This window comes from Cryptomeria japonica, unplaced genomic scaffold, assembly GCF_030272615.1.
Source record: "Cryptomeria japonica unplaced genomic scaffold, Sugi_1.0 HiC_scaffold_666, whole genome shotgun sequence".
NCBI classification, from domain to species: Eukaryota; Viridiplantae; Streptophyta; class Pinopsida; order Cupressales; family Cupressaceae; genus Cryptomeria; species Cryptomeria japonica.
Genome location: NW_026729459.1, coordinates 33,316 through 50,718, shown reverse-complemented (window position 1 = coordinate 50,718; position 17,403 = coordinate 33,316). Strand labels below are relative to the sequence as shown.

General features: G+C 33.5%; 2 protein-coding genes across 2 annotated transcripts; both read right to left on the bottom strand.

Moving 5' to 3' along the window:
- Window positions 1-6,619: 6,619 nt before the first annotated feature.
- LOC131066395 (putative ripening-related protein 6) lies at window positions 6,620-6,931 on the bottom strand. Its single transcript, XM_059216094.1, has one exon. It carries the CDS (start codon window positions 6,929-6,931, stop codon window positions 6,620-6,622), a length of 312 nt encoding a protein of 103 aa, XP_059072077.1.
- A 9,808-nt stretch (window positions 6,932-16,739) lies between these two features.
- LOC131066394 (putative ripening-related protein 6) lies at window positions 16,740-17,198 on the bottom strand. The gene has a single exon (XM_058001151.2). The coding sequence runs from the start codon at window positions 17,196-17,198 to the stop codon at window positions 16,740-16,742; it is 459 nt and encodes a 152-aa protein (XP_057857134.2).
- Window positions 17,199-17,403: the final 205 nt, after the last annotated feature.

Below are 17,403 nucleotides of genomic sequence, written 5' to 3'. Positions count from 1 at the left end.
CATCAAAATCACAAACTCAGCACATATTTACATGGCCATCACAGGCCGAATTAGGAATTTAACAACTGCTACATGTTTGATGTCTCCTGTTCAAAAAATAGAGTTCAAAATTAAATATTAATTCAAGCCATGACAAATTAAATATAGATAATAGCAATGCCTAAAACCTAGTAATAAGAAATAGAGAAATGCAGAAATGTTAAAGCTTGGGAGAATTTGAGAATAAAAATTTACAGGTTGAAGTTTTGCACTGTGCATCATAGATTCATAGGCTGGATTAGCAATTTAGCAATAGCGAGTGCTGGTTTTTTCCTATTCATAAAACAGAGTTATTTCAAGCGATGCCAAATTCCAAACAGAGAAAACATAAAACCTTGAAATTAAAAGTAAAAGAAGAAAACTGTGCAATACATACTATGATTCTTAAGATTTATGTGCCACTTTTTGTAGGGTGCTCCACTCTTCGTCCGATGGAAGGTCAATATTTTGTAAACTATGAAAAGTCAACTGCAACTTCGTCAACAATCCATATTTAGAAGAGTGACTTGACATCATTGTTTCACCCAATACTGCATTTAGAGTTGTAAATGGTTGGATGAATTCCAGAAAGGTTTGGGGAGTTGTGTTCTTAGGAAGCAAGTATAAGTCAAACTTCATTTTTATCTCCATGCTTTTTTTGTAAGCTTATTTTCCAATGAATTTATTTGATGGGTCAACAGTCTTAGACAAACCAAGTTTAATCAAAGCAGTTTTCTTTTCTTGCAGCTTCGATATCTTTTTGCCACATTTATCCATAACTTTTGATGTTTCCCTTAGTTTCTAGCATTTTTTAAGGACAAATGATGTCTTAACTATGGCATCAATGCAGCTCTTAATTCCCTTAGATGCCAAGTAGCTATCACTGGTACTGTAGGCTACTTGCATAATTTGTTTTTCCATATCCTCTTTTGAATAAACATGTATGCTCTTCTCAAAGTGCCCTTTGATTTTCATATAAATTAATCTCGGACTTTCATTGAATTCAAACCATTCACACAACTTGTCACTCCTTTGCATTATTTGTTGCCAAATGTTTTCTTGTATATACTTTGTAGTATTTTTCATATTATCTTTCAATCTATCCTCCAAATTTTTAATTTTATCATTTGTGTTGTGCAGGTCTTCTTTCATTTGTGCACATTTCTTTCTTTCTTCCTCTACTTCCTCTTCCAAATTTTTTTCTTTTTCCTTCTCATGATCCAATAGGTATTGTGTTTTTCTTATTTCGGCAGCAACAGACTCATAACTTTTGTATAATTTTTGAAAACTGGCTCTTTCCTCATCAATTTTTTTACAGCTTTAAGCCTAGTTTTGTTTTAGGTCCTTTAATTTTGCATCCATCTTTTCTTGTTCTGCAATTTCTATTGCAAAGCCCGAATTTTTTATCCTTTTCTGTAAATCATTGCACTTGTTATATGTTGCTTTCCTCTTTGATTTTTTGTTTGCCAGGTCTACCTGTAACTTTTCTATTTGTTTCTCCAGTATTTTTTCTCTCTCCACCTTTAGCAGTGAAGTGTAGACCACTTCGTTAGTCATTTTTGATACCCTAAATTTGTCCACATTATGTACTTTGGAAAATCCATTTGGAGGGTGCTAACTTGAAATTCAGAGGGATCTATCTAATTGTGTGGTGGATTTTTATCTTTAGTTGGGGGCATAACAACCATGAACTCCATCATATCTTTGTGTGGGTCATATGTTGGAAATACCCCATTCCTTGCAGGTTGTTCGTCTAAAACTTAAGTCAGGGCAACCCTATGAAATGCTCTCTTTTTTTCTTTATTTGCATTTGTTGTGTCTTCAAATTTTTCATATTAATCACGAAATTGAAAATCTGGACTTGTTGAAGCAATTGAATGTTTGAAAGGTGACATAAGAATAGCAGAGGCTCCAGTTCCACTTATGCTTGTGGTTTTAACTAATGCATTACTAGGATTACCAACAACCATTCATGATCCTGTCCCACTGACACTTTCATGTATAGTTTTTATAATATTTTGAGGTGTGTGATATGAAGCTACAAATGATTGATTTGTAGTGTTAGTGGCACTTGATATAGGATTCTGAATAGTATGAGTATCTACCACTAGTGGCCTCTTGCAAGAGATATTTTGTTGTTACCCTTGTCCAACACCAAGACAACTAGTATCAGTAGTAGTACCCATGGTAACCCCACCAATCACAGTGATACTTGACTAAACACTAATAGGAATACTATCCCCAGATTCAACACCAGTGGCAGTTGCACTTGATTCACCACCAATGGGAATACCATGATGTGGTGGTGGTTGTGGATTTGAACCTGAAACAAATGCAGGTGGACCCTGAGGGTAATGAGTAGTACCCTTCTGTAATGAATCTGAAGAATCAAGTCCAATGGCTGGTTTAACAAGATCTTTTGATTTTGATGCTGATGGAAGTTGTACCTCAGGTGGATACCAAATGCCTTCTCCTCTAGGACCTAGACCACCACCTACAAAACCCATTTTTTCCACAATGTTTGCCCCTTTGCTATATTTTTCTTTCATGGACTCATTGAATCCACCTAATATTTGAGGGACTGTAGTAGTTGTTGGAGTGGCCTCAACCTCATACTCATAATCATCTTCACTCCTATCATATGTTGTTGTGGGGTGCTCCATATTCCATAATTCGCTAAACTATTCATCCTCGTTGATGGTCTCAAATTCTGCACTAGTTTTTGGTTCACTGAGATTCTTCCTCATAGTCCAAAAATCATTTATTTTGGTTTGAGTCCAATAACTCTCTTTACATTCTTGCAGAATTGATTTGAGAATAGATTTGTTAGATGGATTAGCATATTTTTGGTAGAAATTGTAGGACCTCCTATTTTGGATGTCCTGGCCCTCCTCTCTTTTCCTCTGTGTGTGCAATGCCATAATTTGTGATGACATTTCTTTTGTTGAAATGTTATTATCAGCGGCAATTTTCTCCATCTCTTTTTTTACCTCATCCTAGGAGTCCATGTTTCTAAGCTTTTCTAGCAATGGTTTGCTTTCGTGTTGAAATAACGCTAAAGATTTCCCATTTTTCTAAAGCCTTGCTTGAACTACACCGATTGCATCATACTGCTAGAGACCCTCATCACCAAAGCTAAAAACTGTCAAAAAATCATGTGCCACATTGAGTGATTTTCTCTCAAATGTGAACCCTCTACATGAGAAAGGCAAGGAAGGAAATATGCTCTTCTTTTCCTGACCATGGAAGTGCCTATCTGTGCTCTCTAACTGTCGTACATATTCTAATGCAAATACCCTCTCTGTCACATGTATTGGAGGTCTGTATGGTTTTACTACTAATACGTAAAACCTTAACACAGTGTATTCTTCCATCAAGAACTAGTCAACCAATTCTATTTGACTTTTGAGTTGAATGCAATCTCTACAAGACACAGGCAATCTAGGCATTGGTATGCTTCTAATTTTATTATACATTGCTACCAAAAATAAGTCTACAAAATGGTTGTAGTTCTTTTTGTTATCATGCATCCTTATCTTTGGTGTCCATTCATATATTGGACACTCTATTATGTTCTGAGTCTTCTCATCAATCTTATAGTTCACAATTTGAAGATTGTTGGTCTTGAATATTGCACAATACTTGGATAGAAGGAGATAGCACAAGTAGGATGAGAACCTAAATGTCTTACAGGAACCTTTTTTAATCATTAGTAATTATTTCCAATCCCAGGCAAAACAACAACAAGGAAATAGTATCCTGAACCCATGGAACAAAAATGTTAGAATCATAAGGAGGCTTATGATTTTGATCCAACAAAGTACCACACTTTATTAGAGCTTTGATAAATGAATCTGTGCAACTTGGATCGAGACTCTCATAATTCTCTGTCAGCTTTCCTAGGTCAATTTGGACATTTGAGTTTTGTGCTTCAAACCCAAGGTTCAACAAACAAACAAATTTTCCCATGTTTATGGATAGAATTTCCTCTTTTATATTTTGATTGACAATTGCTTTTTTATCTTCATCATAATTTTTGGCGCAAACCATGAAAAAATCAAGGCAAGGGAATGCTTCAGGTAACACCATGCTTCCCAATCCAGCATCCCACGATGTGATTTTATTTGTTTTTTGTTTTAACATTGTGTTAATAATAGAAAATTTCGCCCTGGTTGGATCTGCCGCCTTACTAGACAATGCATATCTAATATCCGTGATACACTTTTCACCATGGATAGCAGGGTCATAAATATCATGGTATTCATCAGTGAAACCTGGTGTTTTAACCAGTTCGATTAGGTACATTTTTTTTTTCGCTTGGCTTCCTGTTGAACTATTGCTTCCCATTTTCCCCATCACTATTATTGTTAATAATTCAAAATAATGCTAGATACAAACTTGAAAATGCTAACCCTCAAATTGGATCACGAGATTAAAAAAAAAGTTAAAAAGGCGGGATGTAGGTGTTTTAGATTGTACCCGAAATTTCTATTTCACTGCATTGGCGCAGACAATCTCTGTTGCAACTTGCATTCCTCAATCTAGTAGTTGTTTCTGAATCTCCCTCGATTTACTGGTTTGTCCGTGAAATGAAATACGATTATGATTTATGAGTCACTTATTTTGAAAACTCTGAAAAGTACAAAAGTAATACCTAAAGGGCAAAATATCTAGAATCATCTTGTAATTTAATTAATTATTATTAATATCTATTCATCGCCGAAGGACAATACATTCATTTCTTCAGTCTAAATTCTAAGGATATTAAATGTAAAATGTTCAATTCTGGGTAAAGTTCTCAGAAATGTGTTCACTTCCCATATTCGGGCTGAAATCCACCCTAAGTCGTTGATCTATGCTCATCCAACGAACGATGGTATCTGTTGTCAGTATTCATGGGTCCCATGACTTTTGCCATTTTTCGGGCACGTCACCACACTCGAGTCACTTTTCCGGACTATTTTTTTATTTTTAATCCTTCAACTTCTACCCCAAATAGAGCTTTATTGACTTAACTATATTTAATTAAATGTAAAACATTTAATTCCAGGGGAAGTTCTCATAAATGTGTTCACTTCCCACATTCGGGCCGAAATCCACCCTAAGTCGTTGATCTGTGCTCATCCAAGGGATGATGGTATATGTTTTCAATTATCATGGGTCCCATGACTTTTGCCATTTTTTGGGCACATCACCACACTCGAGTCACTTTTCCAGACTATTTTTTAAGTCTCTTTAGTCCGTCAACTTCAGCCTGAAATAGAGCTTTATAGACTTAATTATATTTGATTTAATGTAAAATGTTCAATTCTGGGTGAAGTTCTCACAAATGTGTTCACTTACCACATTTGGGCTGAAATCCCCCCTAAGCCATTGATCTGTGCTCATCCAACAAACAATGGTATATGTTGTCAGTTGTCATGGGTCCCATGAATTTTGCCATTTTTCGGGCACGTCACCATGCTCGAGTCGCTTTTTGGAATTATTTTTTAAGTTTGTTTAATCATTTTAAACTTGTGCCCGAAAAAGAGCTTTATAGATTTAATTATATTTAATTAAATGTAAAACATTCAATTCCGGGTGAAGTTATCACAAATGTGTTCACTTCCCACATTCAGGTTGAAATCCACCCTAAGTCGTTGATCTTTGTTCATCCAACAGATGATGGTTCATGGTACCTGTTGTCAGATGTTGTGGGTCCCATAATAAGAGACATTTAAAGATGTGCAATAGTTTTAGATAACTATTAAATATAATGATAATATTATTTGTAAAAATATGAAATTCAAAAATATTACAGAACATGAAACTTAGATTCTAGAATTAAAAAAATAACTAAATAAAAATATAAATTTTGGTATACAATTTGAAAGGTAAAAGTTTAATATAAAAAAGAAAACATTCAATATTAAATCTATAATATTAATTTAAACTTTAACAAAATTCTTTAAAAATATGTTTATGATATATAATTTTAAAACATAGTTTAAAAATATATATAAAAGTTCAACATAAATTTAGTGTAATATAAATTTTCATTTAATTTAATTTAATAAATAAATAAAGACTAAATATATATATAAAATTTCAACATAAATTTAGTTTAATATAAATTTTAATTTAATATAATTTTAATTTAATTTAGTTCAAATTAATTTAATAAACAAATAAATACTATAAAAAAATTATATGATTGTATTTACAACAAAGTTTATAGCCTCTATGTAAAATCCACCCTAAGTCGTTGATCTAATTGAATCTAATCCTGTTCTCTAACTGAGTCTAGAATCTTGAATTTTCTTCTAATGACCTTGGCCTTGACCTTGGCCTTGAGTCTAATAATGTGGCGAACAACTAGAGAAGTAATTCATGGATTGATCGTGTGCAAGAAAAAGAAAACAGTAGCTAAGACAAAGCAGAATAGCTGGTAAAGTGGATTGAGGTTATTATTATGGAACAGTAGCTAAGACAAAGCAGAATAGGTGGTAAAGTGGATTGAGGTTATTATTATGCACGAGGATGAGGATGAGGATGATCAGGAGATGAAATGCCAAGTGATGGGCATGAGGAATGAGGATGATCTCCGGAATGAGGATGATCACTAGGAGATGAAATGCCAGGTGATGGGCATGAGTCCGAAGTCATTATCGAAGTGGCGCACGCCGAGGGCTTTCCAAACACTTTCAGAGGCGTCCACGATGTCATCCTTACACGGCTTCGCGCATTCATCGATGACGGTGGCCACCGTAGACTTCCCTCGCGCACTCATTTTCACTTTGCGAAAACAGTTGGAGTTGTGATGAAAGGTGGGAGGAGGAAGAGCCACCCAGTGATCATTGTCGGAATGGAAGTGCCCATCACAAGCGGAAGGTCCGCCTCCATCTCCTCCTTTCTCGAAGCTGTTCACCGTCATTCTTCCCCGCCTTTCACTCGCACTTGTACACATTGTCATCATCATTACACAGCATACCAACAACACCCATTTCAATCCCCCCATTCTCTTCTCCTTTCTCGAAACCCCTAGTCATTGTTATATGATGACCACTCACTCACTATCTTATATATATTTGCAAGAGAAATATATTTCATGTATTACATCGACCGGCGTTAATAATTTTGTACATTTCTACTTCGCTAATCACACTTTTGCCTTATCCATTGTCCGCTCTTGAAAGATTTAGTTTTAGGGAAACAGAAACATAATCAATTATATCTATGATATCGACAGCCGAGTATGTTATAACCTGTAAATCCCCGGTCCATTTTGGACGGTTTTAAAGATCGACACAAATATTCTTCAATTTTAGAGTAGTATGGTCTTGGAGATGATATACTCACTTTACGTATTAGACATTCTTTACCAAACTTAACAAACCAATATTGGTCCACGCCATCATTGGCATCGATGACATTGAAATCGGCCATGAAATTTAGCTTAAATCTTTAAAGATGAAAACAAATATTACTTGTTGATTGGTTTGATAGTCTTCGATTGTCTCTTCCTTTGTATGATTTGAAGTAAAAGAACAAGAATGCACAGTCATACAATTTGAGTTTAGAATGCACTCCTGAAATTTGTGTGAAGGCCTTTCACTTTTCCTCGTTAAACTTCGTTTTCGGGTTTTATTGTCGTTTTAGTTGGAAAGTGGTGCCGCATCACAAAGGATTAAGAAAAAACCGTGAGGATTGAATAGTCGGCATGTTGACTTGTCACACTTTGTAGCATTTCCTTTTAAACAAGAGATGCAAATGGTTACTTTAGAATAGATAGAAGTAGAGATGAATAGAGAAATGGAGAGAGTAGAGGGAGATAAAAATAAAGAAATAGAGATAAAGAGATAAATAGATTGAGGGGAAGAAATAGAGGGAGAGTTTAAGATAGAGATAAGGAAATAGATAAGTATATAGGGTAGGGTAGGGTAGGGTCGGGTGGGGTGGTGTGGGGTCAAGACTAGAATGTAAATTACAAATCATGAGTTTGAATAATCGGTATGTTGACAACTTCTTTTTAACCAAGTGTCTATAAAATAAGAGTATATATATTAAAAAAAAAGTAGATAAGAATTTGTTATATTGATATGAGATTAAACTTTGAAATAAACATAAACAAGACTATCAAGCAAGAGATATTGAAGAGTTGATTTCTGCTATCATGTTCATTTCAATATACTTTCAAATTTACCTTTCTTTAAAGATATGACGCTATTCAAATTAATGTCTAATTAATTAACTTCTCTCATAAAAAAAATAAAAATCCTAGTGAAAATTTGAAAAGTTTAGAAAGTTAATAAGTTCATATAAATGGGAGTATGTAAATTCAATGCCTACATAATGAAATATTTGAAATATTGATTTGTTTGATATTCATATGGTAGAAATATATAGTTTAGATATTGTGGTACAATGAAATGTAACTCACATAAATATTTTAAGAAAACTAACTAATTAAATATAGCTTAAGTTTAAAATTAAGAGTTCAAAACTGAATAATAAATACATTAGTTTAGATAAATTAAATGTAGTATTTAGATGAATTTGGAATAGAGAATATATTGTTAGAGATTTTATAAATAGTTAGAATGTTATATGTTTATTAAAAACTTAAATGTATCATGCTTATCATAATATAGAACATGGTTGAGGGTGGCAAAGTCATAATATAGAATATTTATGCTTTAATTAATATTATAGATTTTCTCACCAAGCCAATGAGCACAAATAAATTGGGTTGATGTCGGCATACCATGATTCTTGCCTCTTCTAGAATATGATTCATTATTTATTTTTCTATTATATCTTTGTAATGTAAATGTCGAGTATGAGAAAAGCCGGATTAGGTGTACTATTTTCTTTGCGAATCCTATGTTTTATAAATCTAATTTAATTACGTAGATGATAATTAGCACGTGATGTTCAAAGATCACGAGGTGAGAAAAATAGGATGCCTATATGAGCTTGGGACGTCATTTATGTACTATTTATTCTTCAAAGTGCTTGGGATGTTGTGTAAGAAGACAATAAATAGGGAGATTACATTGAAAAGGTTTCAATTGGATTTTATAGAAGATCTTAATAATTCAAATATTATGAAAATACATTATTTGTTCTAGTAAAACTTCGTAATAAGGGCAAAGGACTAAAAATAATTCTTGAGGATAGGTAGGCTGTTATATCCCTTTGTCATGAAATTTTTATATATTTGCTTAAATTACATGATTAGAGATGTGTTGTTGTTATTTGAAGTTATTGAAAATATCACCTGATCTAGATAGATGATATAAATTCTAGCAATTAATACCTTATTATTTGGATACCTGTTATGGTTAAAAGATTATGTCTAACTATCTTCATATGCATAAGTGGATGTAGGAGATTTTATGTCCAAGAAAGGAGAATAGAGCTGTAGCTCTATTTTTGGGGTTGAAAAAAATATAAAAAATTATGGAGTTATATTATGATGTGAAGAAGAGAAGAATTAAGTTGGAAGAAAGAGGAAGACAAAGGTGAAAACAAAAGAAAACCAAATATGAGCAAAAGGAGCTACAATAATTAGAGTTTGAGTTGGAGTAGTTATGGTGCATGGCAGAAGATTATGAGGCATGCAATAACAAAAAGCCAAAGAGAAATAAATCTACATCAAAGACACTGAAGAGTTGTGAGAATGTGAAAAATAATGGTAATAATAAATATTCACTTTGTGGACAAGAGCCATTCTCAAAACAGAAAGTCATCGAGTCAAGGATCAGACAAGAAGTGGAACGATTAGAACAAGGAAATATAGGATCCATTGAAGAAATGGATAAAATACCTTTGAATGAGATCTTCCAAGAGTCAATGAAAGAAAAAAATGGTTGAATGGGTTGAAGATGAAGAGATGGTTGAGTTTTATGGATCAGTAGAGTTGTGTTACCCCTAATAATGGGAAGGCATTGAAGATTACAATGTAGAGAGAGAAGACTTGAGAGACTAAAATGAGAAGGAATGCAACCTAACACAAGACGAGTCCCAAATTGTTGTAGTAGTGGATTAAGTAGTCCGTGTTGCAGAGGAAGCTGCACTAGAGATGGAAATATTTGGGATCCCCATTTGTGATGACGATTTAATATTTTTAGAGAACACAACTTATCAAAAATAGCTAGAAGAATATGTAGAGGATCTTGATAGTGATAAAAAGGAGTAGAAGATCATCACTTCCCTAAGGAGGGAACAAGGATAATTGAGGGAGAGAGTAAGTATATGAACAACTATGGTATGAAGAACAATGTTTAAATTGAATTTTAAAAAAAAAAACATCACATTGAACTAAGAACTAAATTCCGCCTCACAAAATATGAAAAAGAAAGCGTTCCTAAATGGCATAATGCAGAAGAGGAGAAATCACTTTTGGGAGATTTTTGTTCCCTTAAATTTATTTCTATATTAATTGATTTATATGTAGATGATACAAATGGTGTAAAAATCAATGATGATTTTCAATGGAGGATAATTCCTAAGTCTTCAAGGAGCTAGGAATAAAGGAAGAACACCAATTCGCAAAGGAGGAGTTTCTCTATGCCAACAAGAGGTTGGAAGTGGAAGAAGAAAAAATATGATAATTTAAAGAGATATTTAATCTGGTGGAAGGGAATGTTGTGGCTTGGTTTTTCGAGCAATAAGGATGGTTCTATTACCTCTTCCAAAATCTTTTATGGATGTGTCATGCAGTAGCATCCTAGGATAAAAGGAAAATCTCACATTGCCAAAAAAATAATTGTTAGGTTGTTGATATTTTTAGTGTTTTAATTGTTGAGGTGTATACATGTAAATGGGCTTTAAATCAGGAGGTTCAAAATTTTAAAAGAAGTGGAGAATGATGTGAACTATCTCTTAACAACTACTTCTAAGTATTCTATGTAGGAGTCAAATTAGGAGTTGATTCTTACTCTTTCGAAGTGTTTTTTTTTACACTTTGTAATCTTCTTAGGAGATAATTAACTTAGGTATCTAATTTTTGTTAAATGTAAGAAATTTAGGGGTTGATCTTTCTATTAAGGAGGTAGTCTTAGAGTTGTGTATGAATAAAAATAGATAACAATTATCATAGGTTTACTTTTGGAAAATGTAATTTTTAGATTCACAATAATAAACTAAAAATCATGGGGTAATGCGATTTGATTTCTTTGTTTATTTTTGTCTTACTATGTTTATTTCCTTTGTTATACATGGTAGACATTGTTTATTTGTAGGATGTGAGAATAATCTGCATCATCTTAGCACCCTTACATTGAATGAACTTGAATAAATTTATAATATTTTATTAGTTGTCACCATGGATGGATATTCATATTTGAGAAAATTTTACGTATCTTGTGGATGAATCTAAATAAAGTAGAAGGCATGGTCATAAATATAAACACTTCAAAACAAGTATATTGTAGGAAGGACATTGTCTCAAATAATTGTCTAGCTACCATTTTAAAATACAATAATGTATTGGCTCTAGGATTTGTAAAATTAATTATTAGGGATTAAGGAAATGTGTTTGAGAGGTCTATTAAGGTCTAAAGCCTCAATTTGAGATTTTTTTTGTGTGAAAACTAATATTATGTGTTTGAGATGAACCTTGGAATCTATGAATTCTTTATCTATTCCTTCTAGATCATTTTCATTAAATCTATATTCTATATTCTATATAAGACATGGAAATGAAGAGAAAGTTCAAGACAATTGAGGAGGATTCTTATGACCCTCAACTTGGCCTTTTTTTTTAGATGTTAGGGTAGATATTATTAAAAAAAGTTAGTGCATAAATGATTGCAAGTATTGAAATATAGAAATATGTTTGAATAGTATACTAACATTTGTGTTTTAAAAATTCATTTCATCTTTTAGTGATAGAAGATTGTATAAACATATCGTCATGTTGGTTGTTTTAGTCATTTTTAGTTAAGCTAATATCTTTTCTATATTTCCTGCATGCTTATTATGAATTATTTTAAATAATATGAACATATTACAAGTCTATATTTAATACAAATAATTGAAACAGGTCCAAAAGATTTAAAACATATTAGTCCAAATTATTGTATACATTAGCATGGTATTCCTAGTCTATATTGTGAGTCTTATAATTTTTAAAAATATTTATTATCCTACTCTTATTTCTCTCTGATCTAATTTTGAACTATTTGAAATATTTTACTAATATAATATTCTCATTTAAAGATTATAGACTCCAAATAATTAATCCAAAAATAATAATTACTATTAAACATCCAAAATTATATGCAATATGTTTTATTAATAAAATTAAAATATTAAATTTAAGAGAGCATATAAATATTCATTCACCACATCGTTGACATCGATGACATCGAAAATCGGCATCTTTAATGATCGAAACAAACATTAACTGTTCATTTGTGTGATATTCTTCGATTTTATTTTGGATTCGTGTCTCTTCCTTTGTATGGTTTCAAGTAGAAGAATGCAGAGTCATACAATTTGTGTTTAGAATGCCCTCCTGGAATTTGAGTGAACTCCTTTCGCTTGTCCTCGTTAAACTTTGTTTTGGAGTTTAACTGTCGTTTTAGTTAAAAATGATTGAATAGTCGGCATGTTGAAACTTGTCAACACTTTGTATGCTTTGTATGCCAAACACAACAAAAGAGAATTATCAATGCTGTAGGATAACCAATATTCTCTTTTAGTGGTCGGGACGAGGTTTTGCTGGCGAGGTGGTCAAATGCAAGATAAAATGGTTATTGTCTATTACTGTGTTTGTTGATGGTTATTACTGATAACAAAAACAAACTCTGCCAACTGGGAGGATAAACTCATAAACATCAAAATCAGATAATATGGTGGAAAACATCAGTGCAGAAGGTGGATCTACCAATAGATTTCTCAGAATATAAAGGAGACGAACACACTCTTTCATTGGAAGTGTTAGAGGAAAGTTGTGAGAAGAGGATTGGGAATTATCGTGAGAGTGCGCATCAAATAGGTGTCTCAGCAAGGAGAATAGAATCTCATGTATGTGAACAAGACAAAGCTCTTAATGTAAAAGGACTTACATTTGTTAATGTCAAGCAATATAAGAAGATTTTGCAGCGAAGGCAAATTAAAATAGTCAGGAGGTTAAGATGGCAAGGCACATTAAGTTTATCGCTATCTTGTCAAGAATAGTAAACTTCAATCAAACAGCAGTTATTCATAAGGTGCAACAAGAGCAAGTAAATACAAGGAGGGAAATGCAAGTGGATCTTGAAGATCAAGCTAAAAAGAGCATGCCAACAAGAGCATCAACTCAAGTTCACTAATGGAACAAACCAACAAAAGGCAAAAATTGGAGAGGAGTTGGAAGATAACATCAAGATGGACCATATATCCGTAAATTCAACACCTCTAACCTGGTCCTCAGACCTATACGTTAATGAGTTGATGGGATTAAAGAAGAGACTTGAAGGCCTGGAAGTGTTGGAATGGCTGAAGTATAATAGATGGCAAGGGATCATGGACACCAATTTTAAAATAACGCAAGAAAACAAATTTCTTACAGAGGAAATTGCCAAACTGCAAGTCAGATTGAAAACAGGCAGTAATTGTCAAATTTGGCATGCGAAAACATCTCAAAATCAGCTGTAACTTTGGGATCTGCTCTAATATCATCATATCTAACGGCCCTAAAAATTTAGTGATTCCTCCAACTGAATTAAATTGCCCAAGAAATTCGGGATTCGGCCCACAAGACTACCTCCACCTCCTATACTATACTTGCCACGATTCGATCGATGCGGGGATGCAGGTCGTATTTGAGGCTGACCGGACTAGGACCGAAGGCTGTTTTTTAGACTCGCCAACTAGACGAAATCCTCATCCTACTCACTTAATGGAAATGGCGGGAAAAGCTATTAATTCCGGTCGGTTAAGCTTACTAGAATTTCAAATAAATGAAATTTACACTTTTGTAGCCATAACTGCTGCAATTGCTTTAAATTGCCAAGCTCTGTGGGTAGCACACGAGGACGCAGAGGATTATTGTCAAACGTGAGGTTCTTCAGAGACTTTAATTCCCCGAAAAAATTAGGGAATTCTCCACTCAAACTATTTTCGTGGAAGAAGAGAGCTTCGAGCTTTGCCACCATTCTGAAGGCTGGAGAAATGGAGCCACTGAAACTATTATTGGGCAAGTTCAAGATTCTCAACTTGCTCAACTCGGAGATACGAGTGGGCAGCGTTCCAGCAAAGTGGTTGCTCGACAAATCGAGCTTGTGCAAATGCTTGCAATGCAAGAGGCCAATGGGAGAAGGACCGGTGAAAGCTTTGCGTTGGAGAGTCAAGGCGGTGAGATTAGAAAGGGCGCATATAGCGGAAGTGAGGTTGCCAGAAATGGAGGCCCCTGTGAGATCAACAACGGTAACGTTGTTGAAAGTATCACAGGAGATTCCTGTCCAAGCACATGGATTTTGGTGAAACTCATTCCAGTCGCTCAAAGCATTTTGCTTGTCCCTCCAATCTCACTTTTTTATTTTAACGAGAATTTAGCCGTCTTGGGAGAGTGAAGTGCAGTAGATTTATGACTATTGGTGTTGGTGTAGACTTGTCATTCAACACTTTGAACCTCCTTTAAAAAAATTGGAATAAACATTCCATATCCATTTATTTTACCTTAATATCAAATAAATATTTTAGTAGACCACAATCTATCATTTTAAACTTCCTTTTCATGGCTTCATTAAACTTGATAATGTGAAAGTCATTATTTGTTATAAAATTAAATCATATATGTGCAAGATAATAATTAAAATCACACCATGAATTGTCTTTAGATGAGTTTTTTTTAAAACTATGTTTGAGGTGTTTATTTTAGTCATAGAGTGCTTTCTGAAATCTATACACTTTATTTTTTTCTTGGGACTTCATAGTTCAAGGCATTGTTCAACATAAATGTGTTCCCTTCATCACATCATTTATAAAGGTAAATTTTATATTTAATTGGTACAACTTCCATTTGTGCTGAGATGTTATTAAGTTAAGACTACTCTCATAGTTTTAATTCTTGGTATGAGAGTCCATGTCTCATTATAATCTCTTCTAGATTTTTATTTGTATCGTTTTATTGTTACACTTCTCTTTTTCATTCTTCCTTTAAAACTATTCCCCACAGTCTAGTTAACTCCAATCACTTATTTACCCATAGGTAATTTAGTTAGCTCTAATGTTCTATTTCTTTCCATTGCACCTTCCCATCCATGGACAAACACCATTTCTCTTCTTTTATTGGACTTAATTGAGAAAATTATATTCATGTATTAAAATTGAGTCTTAAGATAGCTATTAATTAGCACTATAGGTTAAATTATTGTTGCATGAAGATTCAATTCTAAATTACTATTTGATCATTTGAGTAATGACAAGGGTTTTATAGGTGCTCAGAAGTTAGCATTTTATAGAATTGGTAGAAGAAATGTGTCTTGCTTGAAAATAGGCTTCTCATATATGTAAATGTATATGTATATATATACATCTCTCTCTCTCTCTCTCTCTCTCACACACACACACACACACACACACACACACACAATGTGTGTGTGTGTGTTTGCATGCGTGCATATGTCCATATATATACATACATATTTATAGACACACACACACACACACACACACACACATATGCATATATATATAGATATGTATATAGATACATATATATTTTCTAAACTCCCTTGTAACTAAATCGCTTTAGGTAAATTCAAATATCTAGTTTTCATAGTTTTTAAGTCATATTGAGCTAAATTTCAATAATTATGTGAATATTAGATAACGAGCCAAATAAATTATTGTTAGTCAAGCTCAATTTTGACAAAATTATTTTGTTCTTGAGACAATTAAGTATTGCACAGGTGGAATTGTAGTCATATATGTACATTAGTTTCAATAAGATTATTTCTTTTGATTTAGTGGATTAAAAAAGTATGGATAAAAGCTAAGGGTAATTATAGCTTATAAATCTTTAGCATTGAGATATTTGTCTTAGTTTTCTAAGAAGTATTAAGTCAAGCTATGCTATAAATAGGCAAAGCATAATTATCCATATGAGAATTGTTATCTTGTGGTATGTTTATTGAAGACTGGTAAACAAGGAAATAGGATATGTCAAGAGATTGGATATAATTTACCGTTGTCTACATTCTATATCATTATTGAATCTTTATACATTTGATAGAATGCTATTATGTGTATCCTTTTCAACTTAGTGAAAGAATAAACTCTCGTTTTATCAATTAGTGTTAAAATAAAAGACTCATTATTAAGCACTCAAAATTATTAACAAATTTGACATGCAATTTAAAAAAAATAAATTTAGGAGAGTCATAAATCCAACTTAAATTGAAGAGAGCATCTATTTTACATCTATATGTGAAATAAGTATCAATTTTCTTAAGCTAATGTTTAATAATTGAAGAGATCATCTATTTTACATCTATATGTGAAATAAGTATCAATTTTCTTAAGCTAATGTTTAATCTAATTATTAAATCGTTGGACGTTGAGATCTTGAAAAGACTAAACTTCATTTTTCCTTAAAACAAGAAATGGAGCGAGCAAATAAGGTATGAACCTTGGAATACAAACAAAAGATGAAAGCAGCGAACAAGAGAAGTAATCCATGGATTGATCGTGTGCAAGAAAGAGAAAGAGAAAGAGAAGGGATTGAGGATTGAGGATGAGAATGATCACTAGGAGATGAAATGCCAGGTGATGGGCATGAGGCCGAAGTCATTATCACCGCGGTGCACGCCGAGGGCTTTCCAAACACTCTCAGAGGCGTCCACGATATCATCCTTGCACGGCTTCGCACATTCATCGATGACGGTGGCCACCGTAGACTTCCCTCGCGCACTGATTTTCAGTTTGCGGAAACAGTTGGAGTTATGATCAAAGGTGGCAGGAGGAAGAGCCACCCAGTGATCTTTGTTGGAATGGAAGTGCCCATCACAAGCCGAGGGTCCACCTCCATCCCCTCCTTTCTCGAAGCTGTTCACCGTCATTCTTCCCCGTCTTTCACTCGCACTTGTACACATTGTCATCATCATCATAATCACGCAGAATACCAACAACACCAATTTCAGTTTCCCCATTCTCTTCTCTTCTCTTCTCTTCTCTTTTCTTTGTGCTGGCAACTCACTCACGGCCATATATAAAGATGTGCAACAGAAATATACTTATATATCTACAGGTTTTAGTATTTTTGTACATTTCCATTCCTCGACCACGTCGCTATTAACAACGCATTTGCCTTTTCCATTGTCCGCTAGCTCTTCAAACAGAATCATAATTATTAAATCGACAGCCGACTATGCTATAACCTGTAAATCCCCGGTCCATTTTGGACGGTTTTAA